The sequence below is a fragment of the Odocoileus virginianus genome, chromosome 19 (genome assembly GCF_023699985.2).
Source record: "Odocoileus virginianus isolate 20LAN1187 ecotype Illinois chromosome 19, Ovbor_1.2, whole genome shotgun sequence".
Taxonomy (NCBI): Eukaryota; Metazoa; Chordata; class Mammalia; order Artiodactyla; family Cervidae; genus Odocoileus; species Odocoileus virginianus.
This window is the reverse complement of record NC_069692.1, coordinates 571,751-590,907: the sequence shown is the minus strand read 5'-3', so window position 1 is coordinate 590,907 and position 19,157 is coordinate 571,751. Positions and strand designations below refer to the sequence as shown.

The window sequence follows — 19,157 nt, the reverse complement described above, 5'->3', positions numbered from 1 at the left end:
TGTTGAGTTTTAATCCAGCTTTTTCACTCTCCTCTTTCACTTTCATCAAGAGGCTCTTTAGTTCCTCTTCACTTTCTGCCGTAAGGGTGGTGTCATCTGCATATCTGAGGCTATTGATATTTCTCCCGGCAATCTTGGTTCCAGCTTGTGCTTCATCCAGCCCAGCGTTTCTCATGATGTACTCTGCATATAAGTTAAATAAGCAGGGTGACAATATACAGCCTTGACGTACTTCTTTCCCAATTTGGAACCAATCTATTGTTCCATGTCTGGTTCTAACTGTTGTTTGTTGATCTGCATACAGATTTCTCAGGAGGCAGGTCCGGTGGTCTGGTATTACTATTTCTGTTTTCCACAGTTTATTGTGATCCACACAGTCAAAGGCTTTAGTATAGTCAATAAATCTGACGTAGATGTTTTTCTGGAACTCTTGCTTTTTCGATGATCCAACGGATGTTGTCAATTTGGTCTGTGGTTCCTCTGCCTTTTCTAAATCCAACTTGAACATCTGGAAGTTCACGGTTCACATACTGTTGAAGCCTAGCTTGGAGAATTTTGAGCATTATTTTGCTAGCGTGTGTGTGTGTGTGTGTGTGTGTGTGCATGCATTAGTTACTCAGTCATGTCCAGCTCTGCAACACCATGGACTGTAGCCCACCAGGCTCCTTTGTCAGTGGAATTCTCCAGGCAAGAATACTGGAGTGGGTTGCCATGTCCTTCTCCATGCTAGCATGTGAGATGAGTGCAACTGTGCAGTAGTTTGAACATTCTTTGGCATTGCCCTTCTTTGGGATTGGAATGAAAACTGACCTTTTCCAGTCCTGTGGCCACTGCTGAGTTTTCCAAACTTGCTGGCATACTGAGTGCAGCATTTTCACAGCATCACCTTTTAGGATTTGAAATAGCTTAACTGAAATTCCATCACCTCCACTAGCTTTGTTCGTAGTGATGCTTCCTGAGGCCCACTTGTCTTCTCATTCCAGGATGTCTGGCTATAGGTCAGTGACCACACCATCATGGTTATCAGGGTCATGAAGGTCTTTTTTGTATAGTTCTGTATATTCTTGCCACTTCTTCTTAATATCTTCTGCTTCTGTTAGGTCCATACCATTTCTGTCATTTATTGAGCCCATCTTTGCATGAAATGTTCCCTTGGTATCTAATTTTCTTGAACAGATCTCTAGTCTTTCCCATTCTGTTGTTTTCCTCTATTTCTAACATCAGTTCATGACTGGTGGGAAAACCATAGCTGACTATACAGACTGTTTTTGACAAAGTGATGTCTCTGCTTTTTAATATGCTGTCTAGGTTTGTTATAGCTTTCCTTCCAAGGTGCAAGCATATTTTAATTTCATGGCTGCAGTCACCATCCACGGTGATCTTGGAGCCCAAGAAAGTAAAATCTGGCACTGCTTCCACTTTTTCCCATGTATTTTCCTTAAAGTGATGAGACCAGATGCCATGATCTAAAGCTTTTTCAATGTTGAGTTTTAAGTCAGCTTTTTCACTCCTCTCTTTCACCCTCGTCAAGAGGCTCTTTAGTTCCTCTTCACTTTCTGCCGTTAAAATAGTATCATCTGCGTGTCTGAGGTTGTTTATGTTTCTCCCAGCAATCTTGACTCAAGCTTGTGCGTCATCCAGCCTGGCATTTCACATGATGTACTCTGCATATGTAAGTTAAAGGTATTATATTAAGTGCAGTATGTCACATGGAGAAAGAAAGACGAATACTGTATAATTTCATTGTGTCTGGAATCAAAACACACACACACACACACACACACACAAAAGCAGATCAGATGAGTGGTTATCAGAGGGCAATGAGACTAGAAGTGGTCCAGATGTGTAGAGGGGATCAGGTCCGTGGTGATGGATGTGACCAAGAAGAAGCAGACAGAAAAAGCAGGCTCATAGATATCACAGGTCAGGGGAATGGGGTGGGCGATATTGATTAAGGTGGTCAACAGGTCCAGACTTTCAGTTACAAAATACCTAAGTCATGAGGATGTAATATACAGCATGGTAACTAGTTAATAATAGCTGCATCGTGTGTTTTAAATTTGCTAAGACAATAAATGCTAAAAGTCCTCATCACAAGAAAAAATATTTGTAACTCTGTGGTGGTGATGAATGTTAATTAGACTTATTATGGTGACCATTTCCCAAACTTACAGATATTGAATCATTATGTTGTATAACTAAAACTAATAAAACGTTGTATGTTATTCTACCTCAGTAAAAACAAGTGTGAAAGATGAGGGGGACATCTTGTGAAGTTTCACATTTTTATGATTCCTTAGATCTTTTGAATACTTTTGTGTAATTTGCCTCTACTTCAGGACAGATTAGTGGGTTCCAGTTCAGTTCAGTTCTGATGCCAGTTACCAGGACTTAGTGCAGATCCTACAGTGTCAAGGTGTGGTCTCCAGTAAGACTGCCCTCACTTCCCATGCCAGCCACCACGGGGGTGAGGGTCTGTGCCTCTGACTAACTCGATACAAATGTGGGGGAGGGGAGCCTTCCTGCTAACTCCTTTGGGTTTCATAATTTACTAGAATGAGTCACAGAATTCATGAAAGTATTATACTTATTTTATTGTAACATACAGATCAGAATCAGCCAAATGGAGGGAGATACAGTGGGAGGTTCAAGGGAGTCCTAAGCATAGAACTTGTACAACCTCCTCTCCTGGGATCAGGATGCAGCATCCTCAGGGTGTATCAGTGCGTCCACCAACCAGAAAGTTCTACACAGCATCATTTGCCAGAGTTTTCATTGGAGTTTCCTATGTAGAGGTGATTGAGTGAACGAATGAGCACATGATTGAACTCAGTCTCCAGCCCCCACCTTCCCCGAGGTCAGGCTGACTCAGTCCTCGGTCTTCTAATTTCATGGTTGGTGTTGCAGATGACCACTGCCTACACTCACTCATCTCATGTAGGAGCCAAGGACCCCACCATGAATCACAAAGACACTCCTTTCACTCAGGAAATTCCAAGGACAAAGATGAGGCAAATGCTTCATTATACAGTATGTGCTTACTGAATTTCTTTTTCCTACACTTTTATGAAAAATAATACACCTTTAAACCAGAGTTCTTATTTCGTGGAAGGCTGTGCAGGTTTTTCCATAACTGATTCAAGACTATGTATATACAGCATTATTGTTGCTGAAATATTATATGCATACTCATGAATCCTAAAAGTAAGTAATTATGTCCATATTAATTATGTACAGTTGTATACACAGATATACATATGTGTGTGTGTGTGTGTGTGTATCTGTATATGTGTATATACCTTTTTCTAAAATAAGTTGTGTATCTAGTTTGGGTACTTTTTCTCTAAGTTTTCTTAAAACATGATGTATATTTGAAAAGACACTACTACTAAACTTTCTAGTGTACTTGCCAAGAGTAACTATTTTGTAGTAATTTTCTATGGATAATGTCCAGGGACTTATTAGTTATGCTAAAATAAATAATGTTTCTGATGGTACATCGTACCTTCTAAGATCACTGCAAAAATTAACTATTCTGCATTAGAAAATTTTCCACGTGAGTCAATAAATAAGTGAAGTCACTCAGTCGTGTCCAACTCTTTGCGACCCCGTGGACTATAGCCCACCAGACTTCTCTGTCCATGGGATTCTCCAGGCAAGAATACTGGAGTGGTTTGCCATTTCCTTCTCCAGTGGATCTTCCCAACCCAGGGATTGAACCCGGGTCTCCTGTGTTGCAGGCAGACACTTTACCCTCTGACCACCAGGGAAGCATGCACACATGAGTGAGACACTTTTTAAACTTGAACATGTTATTGGAATGCCATAGTAAATTCAGTTTATTAAGCTAAATGTATCAAGTGTCATTATACATTTTTCAGAACTAGCATCTGCTGTTGGTCTGTGCTGCCTCTTATGTCCTTGAGGCACGCTGAGGCATCTGGAGCTCCTGTTCCATTCTGGAAGGCCCAGTCTGAGTCTGCTAAGCTTTCCTTTGCTGTCCATTCTCACTTCTCCTCTCGTGGAGCAGCACTCTCTACTCTGTCCTTGTTACCAGCAGAATGAGTTCGTGACAGGAGTTCAGAGCATCTAACTGAGAACCACATACATAGTCTTTGTCCTTAGTTACCCCCAGTGACCCTCCTGCAGAGTCACGCGTACAGTCCACCAGAAACAGTCTCCTGGGGGCCATTCCTGTCTCAGGGTCTGCAAATTCCAAAGATAGTTGATGTCTGAAGGTTAGTCATCCAGAGAAGTGGGCTTTATTCCCCCAAGGTGCAGCATTTTACAAGAAACTGCTTCATTTCTTTACATTTTGAATTCAAGTATGAAAAAGTTTTTGAATAAGATCTTCATTTTTTTTTCATTGCTGAAACCGCTTCCTTGAAGTATTTGGAGAGTTTTTTACTAATGAATATATCTTTTTAAAGCTTTTAATGTCATTTTTATATCAGATCCAGATATTACATCTTGGGGTTGAATTTCAATAAATAATCAATTATCTTTCTAATGTTAGCAGCATAGTTTAGTTTCTAAACAAAGGTAAAATATATTGTAATTTCAGACTGAAATTAAGAAACAAATATAGGTACATTTAAAATGTGGTCAGTGTTTATTTTAAACATTTCTTTGAAATTAACCAATGATAATCAACTTATTTGGGAACATTATTTTTTTTCTGAAAATAATTGTTTATAAACATATAACCAAGTGCATATAGTGCTGGTTAAATGAACTAACTGATATGTTTTACAAATGTGAGTACTCCTCAGAACACTTGATTTTTTTTTTTTTTTGTTTTTATTAGTTGGAGGCTAATTACTTTACAATATTGTAGTGGTTTTTGTCATACATTGACAAGAATCAGCCATGGTTTTACATGTATTCCCCATCCCGATCCCTCTCCCACCTCCCTCTCCACCCAATCCCTCTGGGTCTTCCCAGTGCACCAGGCCCGAGCACTTGTCTCATGCATCCAACCTGGGCTGGTGATCTGTTTCACCCTAGATAATATACATGTTTTGATGCTGTTCTCTTGAAACATCCCACCCTCGCCTTCTCCCACAGAGTCCAAAAGTCTGTTCTATACATCTGTGTCTCTTTTTCTGTTTTGCATATAGGTTTATCGTTACCATCTTTCTAAATTCCATATATATGTGTTAGTATACTGTAATGGTCTTTATCTTTCTGGCTTACTTCACTCTGTATAATGGGCTCCAGTTTCATCCATCTCATTAGGACTGATTCAAATGAATTCTTTTTAACAGCTCAGTAATATTCCATGGTGTATATGTACCACAGCTTCCTCATCCATTCGTCTGCTGATGGGCATCTAGGTTGCTTCCATGTCTTGGCTATTATAAACAGTGCTGCGATGAACATTGGGGTGCACGTGTCTCTTTCAGATCTGATTTCCTCAGTGTGTATGCCCAGAAGTGGGATTGCTGGGTCATATGGCAGTTCTAGTTCCAGTTTTTTAAGAAATCTCCACACTGTTTTCCATAGCAGCTGTACTAATTTGCATTCCCACCAACAGTGTAAGAGGGTTCCCTTTTCTCCACGCCCTCTCCAGCATTTACTGCTTGTAGACTTTTGGATAGCAGCCATCCTGACTGGAGTGTAATGGTACCTTATTGTGGTTTTGATTTGCATTTCTCTGTTAATGAGTGATGTTGAGCATCTTTTCATGTGTTTTTTAGCCATCTGTATGTCTTCTTTGGAGAAATGTCTGTTTAGTTCTTTGGCCCATTTTTTGATTGGGTCATTTATTTTTCTGGAGTTGAGCTGGAGGAGTTGCTTGTATATTTTTGAGATTAATCCTTTGTCTGTTGCTTCGTTTGCTATTATTTTCTCCCAATCTGAGGGCTGTCTTTTCACCTAGCTTATAGTTTCCTTTGTTGTGCAAAAGCTTTTAAGTTTCATTAGGTCCCATTTGTTTATTTTTGCTTTTGTTTCTAAAATTCTGGGATGTGGGTCGTAGAGGATCCTGCTGTGATTTATGTCGGAGAGTGTTTTGCCTATGTTCTCCTCTAGGAGTTTTATAGTTTCTTGTCTTACATTTAGATCTTTAATCCATTTTGAGTTTATTTTTGTGTATGGTGTTAGAAAGTAGAACACTTGATTTTTTTGTTTTGCAATGCATATCTTAAAAAGATGAGAAGCACTTTTATAACCTGTGTATTAGTATATGTATACAGAGTTGTTCTCCTGCTTTTTGATATTCAATGCATTTAAATTAACTTCATTTCCCATAATATATTTGATTTTCCTTATAAGCCATTGCTAGTTTAAAACAGAGGTACTCAGCATTCTCCACTGAGATTATGTACTGAGCACAATCCTCATGTTTTTTATTGTAACTCATCCAGGAGCAATGCCAATACGATAACACTCTTACAGTATAAATACATCCCATTGTACTGTGATTATTCACATATGTAATTCCACCTTGAACCTGTGACGCTTAAAGTATAGTGAAGCCATGTGCTCAGTCGCTAATTGTGCCCAACTCTTTGAAACCCCATGGACTGTAGCCCACCAGCCTCCTCTGTTCACAGGTTTTCCCAGGCAGAATACTGGAGTGGGTTGCCATTTCCTTTTCCAGTACATGCTTCTTGTCATTGTTGTACAGTTTCCATCTCAGCATGCAGCTGGCAATATCTACTGAGATGTTCTTTGAAGGAGAGAATGGAAGGCTAGATCCTCTGTTTCTGTACTCCTTTCTTTATATTTGTCATCAGGTAGAGACTTTCATCAGCTCGACATACCAAAGCTTTCCTCAGGACCACTTAGCACTTTTGTAATAGATGCATTTCCCCAACAGCTTCCCAGCATGAAGGTAATGAAAAAAGTCAAACCAGATTAACTTTTTCATAGTTTGAAGTCTAACTCCTTCTTCTAAATTTTCTGCATTCCATATGGATCTTTCATTTTTTAAAAAAGAGTACCTTCAGGTAAAAATTATAATTATTATAATCATAGTTACAGTTATACACAAGTATTTCATGGAGTAGTAAAAAAAAAAAACCCCACTAAATGTTATACATATATTTAATAAAAAATCAACTAGAAGGCAGCAAGACATTTAAAATGTTGTTAAAGAATATCACATGATTATAGCATTATTGCTTTTTCTTTTATTCAACGATTATTTCTATTATGCCATTTCCTTATTCTTAAAAGTAACTTTTCCAATAGTCATGTATGGATGTGAGAGTTGGACTATAAAGAAAGCTGAGCACCAAAGAATTGATGCTTTTTTGAACTGTGGTGTTGGAAAAGACTCTTGAGAGTGCCTTGGACTGCAAGGAGATCCAGCCATTCCATCCTAAAGGAAATCAGTCCTGAATGTTCATTGGAAGGACTGATGTTGAAGCTGAAACTCCAGTACTTTGGCATCACCAAATCCATGGACATGAGTTTGAGCAAGCTCTGGGAGTTGGTGATGGACAGGGAAGCCTAGCATGCTGCAGTCCATGGTGTCACAAAGAGTCAGACACGACTGAGTGAATGAAATGAACTGATCTGAACTGATAGCACATAATGGCACATACTCTGCATTGCCATTATTTTATACTTCTTTGTCTGTGTGTGTGTGTGTGTGTGTGTGTCACTCAGTCATGTCTTTGTCTCCCTAGATGCATACAAAGAGTTCTCCTCGTATAGATAGGATCCAGTCCTATTCTTTGAATTCCCATACTTAGTGGGGTCTGGCACATGAAGGTACCCAGTCCATGTTTGCAGTAGGATTGAAGGGCGAGAAGTGGAATGTGAGGCAGACAGAAACGTAATGTTGCAAAGTGCTAAGTGTTCCTGCTTTTATTCCTGTCTGTGAGCCCTGTTCTCTTACTTAATGCATTCTTGTGGTAATAACAGTCATCTGGCTTTTACTGCTTTGTCAAGAACTACTGTGATGAAAGTCCAGACAAATAAATCATCTATTTGCTTCTCAAAATGCTTGGAAGGCGTTTCCAGCCTGAGACTGAGTTTAACACTGTGGCATAAAGTAGTGAAAAAGCCTCTCTGAGTGGAATGGTGTTCGTTGTTCAGTCTCTCAGTCGTTTACGGCTCTCTGCGACTCCGTGAACTCTAGCAGGCCAGGTACCTCTGTCCTTCACTGTCTCCCAGAGTTTACTCAGATTCCTATACATTGAGTCAGTGATGTTACCTAACCATCCAATCCTCTGCCACCCCTTTCTCCTGTTGCCTTCAGCCTTTCCCAGCCTCAGGGTCTTTTAAAATGAGTCAGCTGTTTGCAACAGTAAGGAGCTTAAGCTTCAGCATCAGTACTTCCAATGAATATTCAGGACTGATTCCCTTTAGGATTGACTGGTTTGATCTCCTTGCTGTCCAGGGGACTCTCAAGAGTCTTCTCCAGCACCACAATTTGAAAGCATGAATTTTTTGGCTCTCAGCTTGCTTTATGGTCTGACTCTCACATCCATACATGACTACTGCAAAAACTATACCTTTGACTATATGGACCTTTGTGACAAAGTGATGTCTCTGCTTTTTAACGCACTGCCTAGATCTGTCATAGCTTTCTTTCTAACAAGCAAGCCTGTTTTAATTTCATGACTGCAGTCACTGTTCCCGGTGATTTTGGAGCCCAGGAAAATAAAATCTGTCACTGCTTCCACTTTCTCCCCATCTGTTTGCCGTGAAGTGATGAGACTGGATGCCATGATCTTAGTTTTTTGAATGTTGAGTTTTAAGCCAGCTTTTTCACTCTCTTCTTTCACCTTACCACCTATGGTTTTTTCCAGTAGTCATGTATGGATGTGAGAGTTGGACTGTAAAGAAGGTTGAGCACAAAAATTTATGCTTTTGAACTGTGGTGCTGGAAAGATTCTTGAGAGTCCCTTGGACTGCAAGGAGATCAAGGAGATCAAGGACTCAATCTGAAAGGAAATCAATCCTGAAAATTCACTGAAAGGACTGATGCTGAAGCTGAGGCTCCAATCCTTTGGCCACCTGATGCAAAGAGCAGACTCATTGGAAAGGACCCTGATGCTGGGAAAGATTGAGGGTGGGAGGAGAGGGAGACGACAGAGGATGAGATGGTTGGATGGCATCACCAACTCAATGGGCATGAGTTTAATCAAACTCCTGGAGGTAGTAAAGGACAGTGAAGCCTGGCGTGCTGATGAGTTCGCAAGAGCCAGACACCTCTTAGTGACTGAACAACAACAAGACTTGGACAGTTTGATCCATCTCACCCAAGTCAAATAACTGGGCATTTTTTATATTTCCTTTAGAATACTGTGTTTAACCCAAACATACTCCTCTTCCCCAGGCCTTCTGATATCAGAAAGATGTTAATTGTCTTACATTTAGGTTTCTTGTTATGGACGTGACTAAGTGACTAACACTTGTGATGCTTCTGCACTAAAAGGAATTGTCTGCTGGCTGACTGCCATCTATGAAGGGTTTTCTTGCTAAAGGAAAGAAGCTAAAAGTGCATCCTCAGGTTCTACACACCTCTATAGGAATAGTTCACAGGGAGCTTGAAATGCTCCCAACAGTCGACCACGGTACGGTACTTGAGTAATACCAGTAGCTTTCCTCTAGCTTCAGAGACCCTTATGGATAAGGTGATATTTTTTTCACTTTGAGTAAAAACATAGTGATGATGATGATGATAGGTAATACATATTTGAAAGTTTGTGATCCTGTGCTGTGTCTTTATATTGAGCCTCAAAAAACAGATTTCAGAAAAGTAGGTAAAGTTGGTTAATGAGAAAAGCATCATTTTTTTTAAACAAAGCTAATTAAGACAGATTTTTAATTCTATCATATATACCTCTTTAATTGATATTTTTATGTATACATGTTTCACACTTATTAAATTACTTCCTATTGGAAATATGGCAAAATGTCAATATCCCAGATGCTAGCCCTTTTAATAGTTAGAACTTTTAGTCTAAGTTACCCACAAATTAGACATAAACTCCTTGGAACCAGTCTCTGGAATGCAGTGTTTTAGGCAGATTAACTTTGTCATTATCTGGATAAAACAAGATGGATTAATGTCCATTGAATCCTTTTTATTCTTTTTGACTTGGTACTTTGATCAAAAGGTCACTGACCAGTGTACACCCTTCACTCCCTCTGGCTTGGCTCACAGTTCATCTCTAAGAAATCCTCCCTAATTAACTACTTGGCTCTGGTCAGCCTTTGCCTTCTATTCCCTCAGTATGGGCCTGGCACCAAGGTTGTAGGATTCTGTTGCAAACATAAGTTCATTGATTGTGTGTGTGTGTGTGGTGTGTGTATGTGCATTATGCATGTGGTGCTTCTTTGTTCTCAGGCACTGTTGCTAGCTGGGCCACATGCAGTATTGTGCTGGCCTCCCTCACTGCCTTTTCCTGGGCGTCAGAAGCTAAAGCTGCATAGTAAGTAGCTGATAGAGAGTTAACTTCATCCTCCTTAGCTCCTTGACTGAAATCTACTGCCTTCTAGTAGTTAAAAAAGGCTGAGTTACTAAAACTTAGGGGTATGTTTTTCACTTAATCATCACAATGACAACTGACCTTTTCCTTTATAGTATTGTGTTGAATTCATTCTCTTAGAAACTACTAATTATAGTTATATCTTACTTATTGCCTCTGTCTAATAAAATCTGGCATGTGGGATACAGAGCCAGGGCATATTATATTCCATGAACATTTAATGTAACATTTAGATTAGGCACCTAGACTCTTTGATTTGGCTTCTGCCCTGTAATGATCCAATTTTCTTCTTCATCTCTTGTATTTGTAGCAATTAGAATAATGTCATGTTGTGTTTTCATCCCTTCCGTAGCTGCATGCTTATTTCTGAAAGTGTCAGACTGTACGTCTGCATGCTCTTGGCTAGCCCACATAAATTATCAAACTGTTGAACATAATGAACTGTTACATTCTCCGTTTTCAGCAGTAAACTGTGAGCCACACCTCAGTGTACAGTAACTTTTATGGTCGGCTGCCAAGGAATGCCTAGCTTTGTCCCTTTAGACATCTCTGTTCTTCTGTGTCAGAGACAGCAGGCAGCAGCTTTCTAAGACAAAGGAAATTTAATTTCCTTCCTGCCTACATGAAGTCTCACGGTTATGATTTTAAAAGACCAAATCAGAAAAAGTGAACCCCAGCACAGTGCAGCAAGATACAGTCATCCCTCGTGGGTAAATGGAGCTGCACAGTGCTTTCTAGAATCTGGCCTTTTCTGCTGATCCATGGCAGCCTTCATCCTCATGCTCACAAGAAGGCTGCTGGACCTCCAAGTATTGCACCTTTCCTTCCAAGTGGTGAAGAGAGAAGGAAAAAGGGCATTCCACTGGGTTTTGCCTGCTATTAAAGAGCTTATATTTACATCTGTTTGACCAGAATTAGCCTTGAGAGACTGGAAAATAGACATTTTTAATTGATCCATTTTCATTCTGAACAAAACTGAGGTTCTGTTGATGAAAAAGGAGGGAGAAATGGGAAGAGGGTAAGCAAGTAGATATATCTGCTTCAAAGATAATAAATCTTTACAAAAATGTCAAGTTAAGCTAGACTGAATTTCAACTGAAAAAACAATTAGGAAACAGGCACCACTTGTCTATAGCATGAATTTCATAATGTAAGTGATGATATTTTACTTCTGTTGGGGATTTTCCTGCACTAGTGTGGTTCAGTCTAATTTGACACTAAAAATGTAAAAATTACCCCAAAATACAGTAGAAGGGTATCAACTGTCATGTTAGTACCATTTATTTTACCTTTTATTCAGCTTGTGCACTAATCCAGAAAGCTTCTGAACATATGATTAGGCAGAGTGGGCAGCTGCCAGTGTGATGAAACTTGGGAATTATAGGAGAGATCTCCCCCTACAGACATGCCATCTTAGTCATGGTGAGCAGGAGGGCTACTGACGCTTGTAAGTTAAATGTATACTGTCTCCAAAGAGGAGAGTTAATTTCAAGTTAATGTTTTTTGAGATATAAATATCTTGGAGCAAAGGAGTTCATCCATTTAATTATCACAAGAATGAGCATTTAGGATAAACGTGGAACCCAAAGCAGATAAATTCTGGTAAAAGTAAAGTCCACAACAGCATGGAAAAGTGGGACACTTCAGGGGACCCCAGCCCACTTGAAGCAGAGCTAACTGTGCCCAAAGAGAGATTCTCAAAGCAAGTAGAAAGAAACCAAGACACACTCTGCCTGCTTTACACCCTTAAAACTCCTGGAAGAAACATAGGAAGTGAGCTCCCTGACATTAGTCTTGGCAGTCATTTTCTGAGGTTCATACCAAAAGCAGAAATCATCATGTGACAAGCTTCAGCAAAGCAAAGAAGATCAACAAAGTGAAAAGGCAACTTACTGAATGCAGGAGAAAATGTTTGCCAATCATATTGTTGTTGTTGTTCAGTCGTTAAGTCGTGTCTGACTCCTTGTGAACCCATGTACTGTAGCACGCCAGGCTTCTCTGTCCTTCACTATTTCCCAGAGTTTGCTCAAGCTCATGTCCATCGAGTCAGTGATGCCATCCATCCATCTCATCCTCTGTCACCCCCTTCTCTTCCTGCCCCCAATCTTTCCCAGCATCAGGGTCCTTTCCAGTGAGTTGACTCTTCACATCGGGTGGCTGAAGTATTGGAGCTTCAGCTTCAGTCCTTCCAATGAATATACCTGTTAAGAGGCCAATATCCAAAATACATAAAGAATTTATATACCTCAGTAGCAAAAAAACAGTTCAATTAAAAACTAGGAGAAGAGCTGAATAGACATTTTTCCAAAGACGTAAACATGGCCACCAGGTACATGAGAAGATACTCAACATCACTAATCATCAGAAAAATGAAACTTAAAACCATAGTGAGCTATCACCTTACACTTGTTAGAATGGTTATTCAGTTCAGTTCAGTTCAGTCACTCAGTCCTGTCTGACTCTTTGCAATCCCATGAACCACAGCACACCAGGCCTCCCTGTCCATCACCAACTCCCAAAGTATCGAAAGACAAATGATGGTGAGGATGTGGAGAAGAAGGGAACCTTTGTGCACTAATGGTGTGAATCTAAACTGGTGCAGCCACTATAGAAAACAATGTGGAGTTTCCTCAAGTTAAAAATAGAACTATTATATGATCCAGCAATTCCCACTCCTGAGTATTAGTATCAACTCACTTGAAATACTAATTAGAAAGGATACGTGCACCCCTATGTCCATTGCAGCATTATTTACAATAGCCAAATAGCCAAGACATGGAAACAACCTAAATGCCATCCATGGATGAATAAATTTAAAAAAAAATTGGGTGTATATACATGTATGGAATAGACTATTATTTAGCCATAAAAAAGAATGGAATTGTTCCATTTACAGCACCATAGATGGACCTTGAGGCATTATGCTAAGTGAAATAAGTCAAATAGTAAAAGATAAACACTGTATGGTCCCTTTTATATGTAGAACCAACAAACAGACAAACAACTGAACTCTGAACAAAGAACAGATTTGTGGTTTCCTCAAGTGAACAGATACCCCAGATCCAAGGTAAGAGAAACCCAAGTAAGACGGTAGGTGCTGAGAGAGGGCATCAGAGGGCAGACAGACTGAAACCACAATCACAGAAAACTAGCCAGTCTGATCACATGGACCACAGCCTTGTCTAACTCAGTGAAACTAAGCCATGCCAAGCCATGCCAAGACAGACGGGTCATGGTGGAGAGGTCTGACAGAATGTGGCTCACTGGAGAAGGGAATGGCAAACTACTTCTGTATTCTTGCCTTGAGAACCCCATGAACACTATGAAAAGGCAAAATGATAGGATACTGAAAAAGGAAATCCCAGGTCGGTAGGTGCCCAATATGCTACTGGAGATCAGTGGAGAAATAACTCCAGAGAGAGTGAAGGGATGGAGCTAAAGCAACAACACCACCCAGCTGTGGATGTGACTGGTGATGGAAGCAAGGTCCGATGCTGTAAGAGCAATATTGCATAGGAACCCGGAATGTTAGGTCCATGAGTCAAGGCAAACTGGAAGTGGTCAAACAGGAGATGGAAAGAGTGAACGTCGACATTCTAGGAATCAGCGAACTAAAATGGACTGGAATGGGTCAATTTAACTGAGATGACCATTATATCTACTACTGTGGGCAGGAATCCCTTAGAAGAAATGGAGTAGCCATCATAATCAACAAAAGAGTCCAAAATGCAGTACATGGATGCAGTCTCAAGAACAACAGAATGATCTCTGTTCATTTCCAAAGCAAACCATTCAATATCACGGTAATCCAAGCCTATGCCCCAACCAGTAATGCTGAAGAAGCCGAAGTTGAACGGTTCTATGAAGACCTACAAGACCTTTTAGAACTAACACCCAAAAAGATGTCCTTTTCATTATAGGGGACTGGAATGCAAAAGTAGGAAGTCAAGAAACACCTGGAGTAACAGGCAAATGTGGCCTTGGAGTACAGAATGAAGCAGGGCAAAGGCTAACAGAGTTTTGCCAAGAGAACGCACTGGTCATAGCAAGCACCCTCTTCCAACAACACAAGAGAAGACTCTACACATGGACATTACCAGATGGTCAACAGTGAAATCAGATTGATCATATTCTTTGCAGCCAAAGATGGAGAAGCTCTATACAGTCAGCAAAAACAAGACCAGGAGATGACTGTGGCTCAGATCAAGAACTCCTTATTGCCAAATTCAGACTTACACTGAAGAAAGTAGTAAAACCACTATACCATTCAGGTATGACCTAAATCAAATCCCTTATGACTATACAGTGGAAGTGAGAAGTAGATTTAAGGGACAAGATCTGATAGAGTGCCTGATGAACTATGGACAGAGGTTTGGGATATTGTACAGGAGACAGGGATCAAGACCATCCCCATGGAAAAGAAGTGCAAAAAGGCAAAATGGTTGTCAGGGATTCCAGTTGGGCTATTTCAAATGCTAAAAGATGATGCTGTGAAAGTGCTGCACTGAATATGCCAGAAAATTTGGAAAACTCAGCAGAGGCCATAGGACTGGAAAAGGTCAGTTTTCATTCCAATCCCAAAGAAAGGCAATCCCAAGGAATGCTCAAACTGCCACACAATTGTACGTATCTTACATGCTAGTAAAGTAATTCTCAAAATTCTCCAAGCCAGGCTTCAGCAGTACATGAACCATGAACTTCAGATGTTCAAGCTGGTTTTAGAAAAGGCAGAGGAACCAGAGATCAAATTGCCAACATCTGCTGGATCATTGAAAAAGCAAGAGTTCCAGAGAAACATCTATTTCTGCTTTATTGACTATGCCAAAGCCTTTGACTGTGTGGATCACAATAAACTGTGGAAAATTCTGAAAGAGAAAGGAATACCAGAGCAACTCACCTGCCTCTTGAGAAACCTGTATGCAGGTCAGGAAGCAACAGTTAGAACTGGACATGGAAAGACAGACTGGTTCCAAATAGGAAAAGGAGTACATCAAGGCTGTATATTGTCACCGTGCTTATTTAACTTATATGCAGAGTATATCATGAGAAACGCTGGGCTGGAAGAAGCACAAGCTGAAATCAAGATTGCTGGGAGAAATATCAATATCCTCAGATATGCAAATGACAGAACTCTTATGGCAGAAAGTGAAGAGGAACTGAAGAGCCTCTTGATTGATGAAAGTGAAAGAAGAGAGTGAAAAAGTTGGCTTAAAGCTCAACATTCAGAAAACTAAGATCATGGCATCTGGTCCCGTCACTTAATGGCAAATAGATGGGGATACAGTGGAAACAGTAGCTGACTTTATTTTTCTGGACTCCAAAATCACTGCAGATGGTGATTGCAGCCATGAAATTAAAAGACGCTTACTCCTTGGAAGGAAAGTTATGACCACCTAGACAGAATATTAAAAAGCAGAGACATTACTTTGCCTGCAAAGGTCCATTTAATCAAGGCTGTGGTTTTTCCAGTAGTCATGTGTGGATGTTAGAGTTGGACTGTAAAGAAGGCTGAACGCCAAAGAATTGGTGCTTTTGAACTTCGGTGTTTGAGAAGACTCTTGAGAGTCACTTGGACTGCAAGGATATCCAACCAGTCCACCCTACAGGAGATCATTGGAAGGACTGATGCTGAAGCTGAAACTCCAATACTTTGGCCACCTGATGTGAAGAGCTGATTCATTTGAAAAGACCCTGATACTGGACAAGATTGAGGGCAGGAGAAGAAGGGGACGATAGAGGATGAGATGGTTGGATTGCATCACCTACTCAATGGACATGAGTTTGGCTGGACTCCAGGAGTTGGTGATGGACAGGGAGGCCTGGGAGGCCTGGCGTGCTGCACTTCATGGGGTTGCAAAGAGTCAGACACGACTGAGTGACTGAATTGAACTGAACTGAGGTGAGGGTCTGGTGCAGAATGGGTTAAGGGAGTCAAAAGGTGCAAATTTCTAGTTGAAAACTGAAAAGGTTGAATGCAGGTGTACAGCATGGTGACTATAGTTAATAACCCCATATTGCATATTTTAAAGGGGCTACTAAAATCAATCTTGAAATTTTTTAGCACAAGAAAATTTTGTAACTGTATGCTGGTGTTAACTGGACTTCCTGTGGAAATCATTTTGCAGTATGTACAAATATTGAATCAGTACATTGTATACATGAAAGTAATATGATGTTATGTCAATTATACCTCAGTTAAAAATCAAAATTATCATTTATCTGTATATACTTGTTTCTTTATCAGACAACCTTGTTGACGATACATTCCTCTGAGCTCTAAAAGAATGTTTCTTCACTTATGTATTACTATAGTGGATAAATTTGGTGAATGTTTCCAGCATATTTCTTAATAAACAAATGAGAAAGCCAGTTTATATCGTCACATGCTTCTTGTATTCCCTTATGTTCTGTTTTCCTTTGTGCACTTTTTAGGGCTTCCTTTGATTTATCTCACTTTAAGCCATCTAAGCCAAATAATAATTTTTACAAGAAACATACACATTTTTTCTCATGACCATGTATCTGATTCAAATTTAATCATACTCCCTCCTGGCTTGTATAGCCTCAGGATGAGATTACATCTGGTTGCTTATTGGTCATAACCCGAAGTGCTTTAGAACTGTGTTATATTGATATTTTGAAACATGTTCCTAGAATCCAGCCCACAAAGATCCTTATATTATCTTTGACAGAAGTATCGGGCTTTGGAAGCCCTTGGGGAAAGGTTGAATTCAACACACAAGACTTGGGATGCGTAAGACTCTTTGCCAAGTGTCCACAAATTCATCTGAGTAACAAATTATAGCAACAGTGTAGAGAAAGGTCTGGAACTTTGCAAAGGTAAGGAAAGAAACTCATGCCCAAAATCATAAAGTTTTTGGAAAAAATGTTCTCTTTTTTCCTTTCTCTCCCAACCCCAGTCAAAGAAACAGGAAGATAGAAGGTGTGAAATAAGTCAAGTGTTTTACTTTTTGTTAAAAACATTTGATCTCTGTATTTGGCTTTTTCTGAGCTAAGCTACTGCAATATTTTTTTAAAGGAGTTTGTTGTTTTTCTGTAGGTACAAGCCAATTATGATGTGGCACGCTATGAAAATATTTTCTCTGTGCTCTGGGTTCTGGAGCAACTTCTCCAAAAGGAAAACAAAGAAGACAACAGTTCGAGAATGGGGCATGAGGATCAGGAAATCAAGACATTTCTTCAGAAGCATGATGAAACTGTTTTCAAACTCTCTGATGCATTTCCTTTATTTACTTTTTATTTGTGGAGACTGGGCATTCTCTTGAACTCAGTAGAAATAGGAACTGTTGGAAATAACTCACTTCCTTAGCAGTTTGCCAAATAATCAGAAGCATACTAAAGTTTAATATATGAAGATCTTGTGCTTAAATGTTTTCAAGAATTTTTTTTTTCAAGAATATTTTTAAATGAGCATTTTAAATGGATCCCTAAAGACAATCATTAATTGAATTCAATAATCTTAATTGAATTCAATAATCTTAAACTATGTATAAAAAGATTATGAGTCGTATTTCTGTACTAAAATCAGCCAGTTTCAGTTGAGAATGCCCCGCCTTAGTCCTATGGAACTGTGTGTTGCAATATGTTACTCAATGCAGTCTAGTTCTGTTACTCTCTAAAATGGACCATAAATTGTCTTTCTTATTAAAAAATTGCATTTTAAAAGATTTTCATTTACTAGATGCTAAAAGGTAACAGAAGATATCTTATGTTTTGTTACTTTACCAACTCAGCATTTAAAATAAGTGGTTATAAATAAGATTCTTTCAAAATTTTTTCTTAGTGTCACTTACTCTCTATTGTCTTAGATGGGATTCATGTAGAAACAGAAAAGTTCTTAGCATTTGTAAAGCTAATGGCCTTTAATTTCATATAATCAACATATTGTCAAGTCGTTTTGAAAGTACTAATCATTTTAAATGTCCCATTTGTTTTTCAACAAATGTTTGTTTTGATTCTGTTGATTATATAAAATATTCCTGTTACTGTTCAAATGTAGTTATTACATGTAGCTAAGTCATTAAGGATATTTTCACAAATTCCAGCATCAGTCTAGAAATATACTTTATGTTTATTAAAGGTATATTTATACTTATTGAAAGTATTGGGTGGATTTCTCAGTTACACACTTTCATTGACATTGTCAGTTATTAAAATGATAACCAACTAACTTAATTAGCATATGTTATATGCTTTCCTGTAGTGCAATTTAGCAAATACAGATTTGCTTTATTAATTATATGTGAAATTGTTTCACAAGTTAATTACCTTTCCTGAATGTCATTGGTATTTTAAAAAATCATTACCTGACACATATTTGTGGAGTTATTTCTATCTTTCTACAAAAGATAAAACCTTTTTTATGTAATACTGAAACAAAATCTATCAGTCAACTTTGTTATATAACACAGAACCACTAAGTCTTAATGGTATACAGCAATAAATGTTGCTTTCTCGATGTCTGTGGGTCACGTGAGGATCAATTCATCTGCACCTGCTGAAAACCCCGCGCCCTCAGCAGATCCCACCGGGCTAGGCTCTGTGTTGTATACAGGGCTTTTTTTTCGTCCACATGTGCTTAGCCTGGGTCCCAGGTGGAAGGAGAGAGGAGCAACTGCTCAGGAAGATCTGCTGTGGCGGTGGCAGGTAGGTGAGAGGAAAAGGGCGAGGCTGAGAAACTGCGCA

At 39.4% G+C, this 19,157-nt stretch overlaps 1 protein-coding gene across 3 annotated transcripts in view; it reads left to right on the top strand.

Annotated features, from left to right (window-relative positions):
- MEI4 (meiotic double-stranded break formation protein 4) overlaps positions 1–18,932 on the top strand; it is a 230,758-nt gene extending 211,826 nt beyond the window's left edge. For all 3 annotated transcript variants that reach the window (XM_070480769.1, XM_070480768.1, XM_070480767.1), the window contains one exon: positions 17,512–18,932. In XM_070480769.1, the coding sequence (XP_070336870.1) occupies positions 17,512–17,781 (270 nt within the window). In that variant the 3' untranslated portion in view covers positions 17,782–18,932. The remainder of the gene's footprint in view (positions 1–17,511) is intronic.
- Positions 18,933–19,157: the final 225 nt, after the last annotated feature.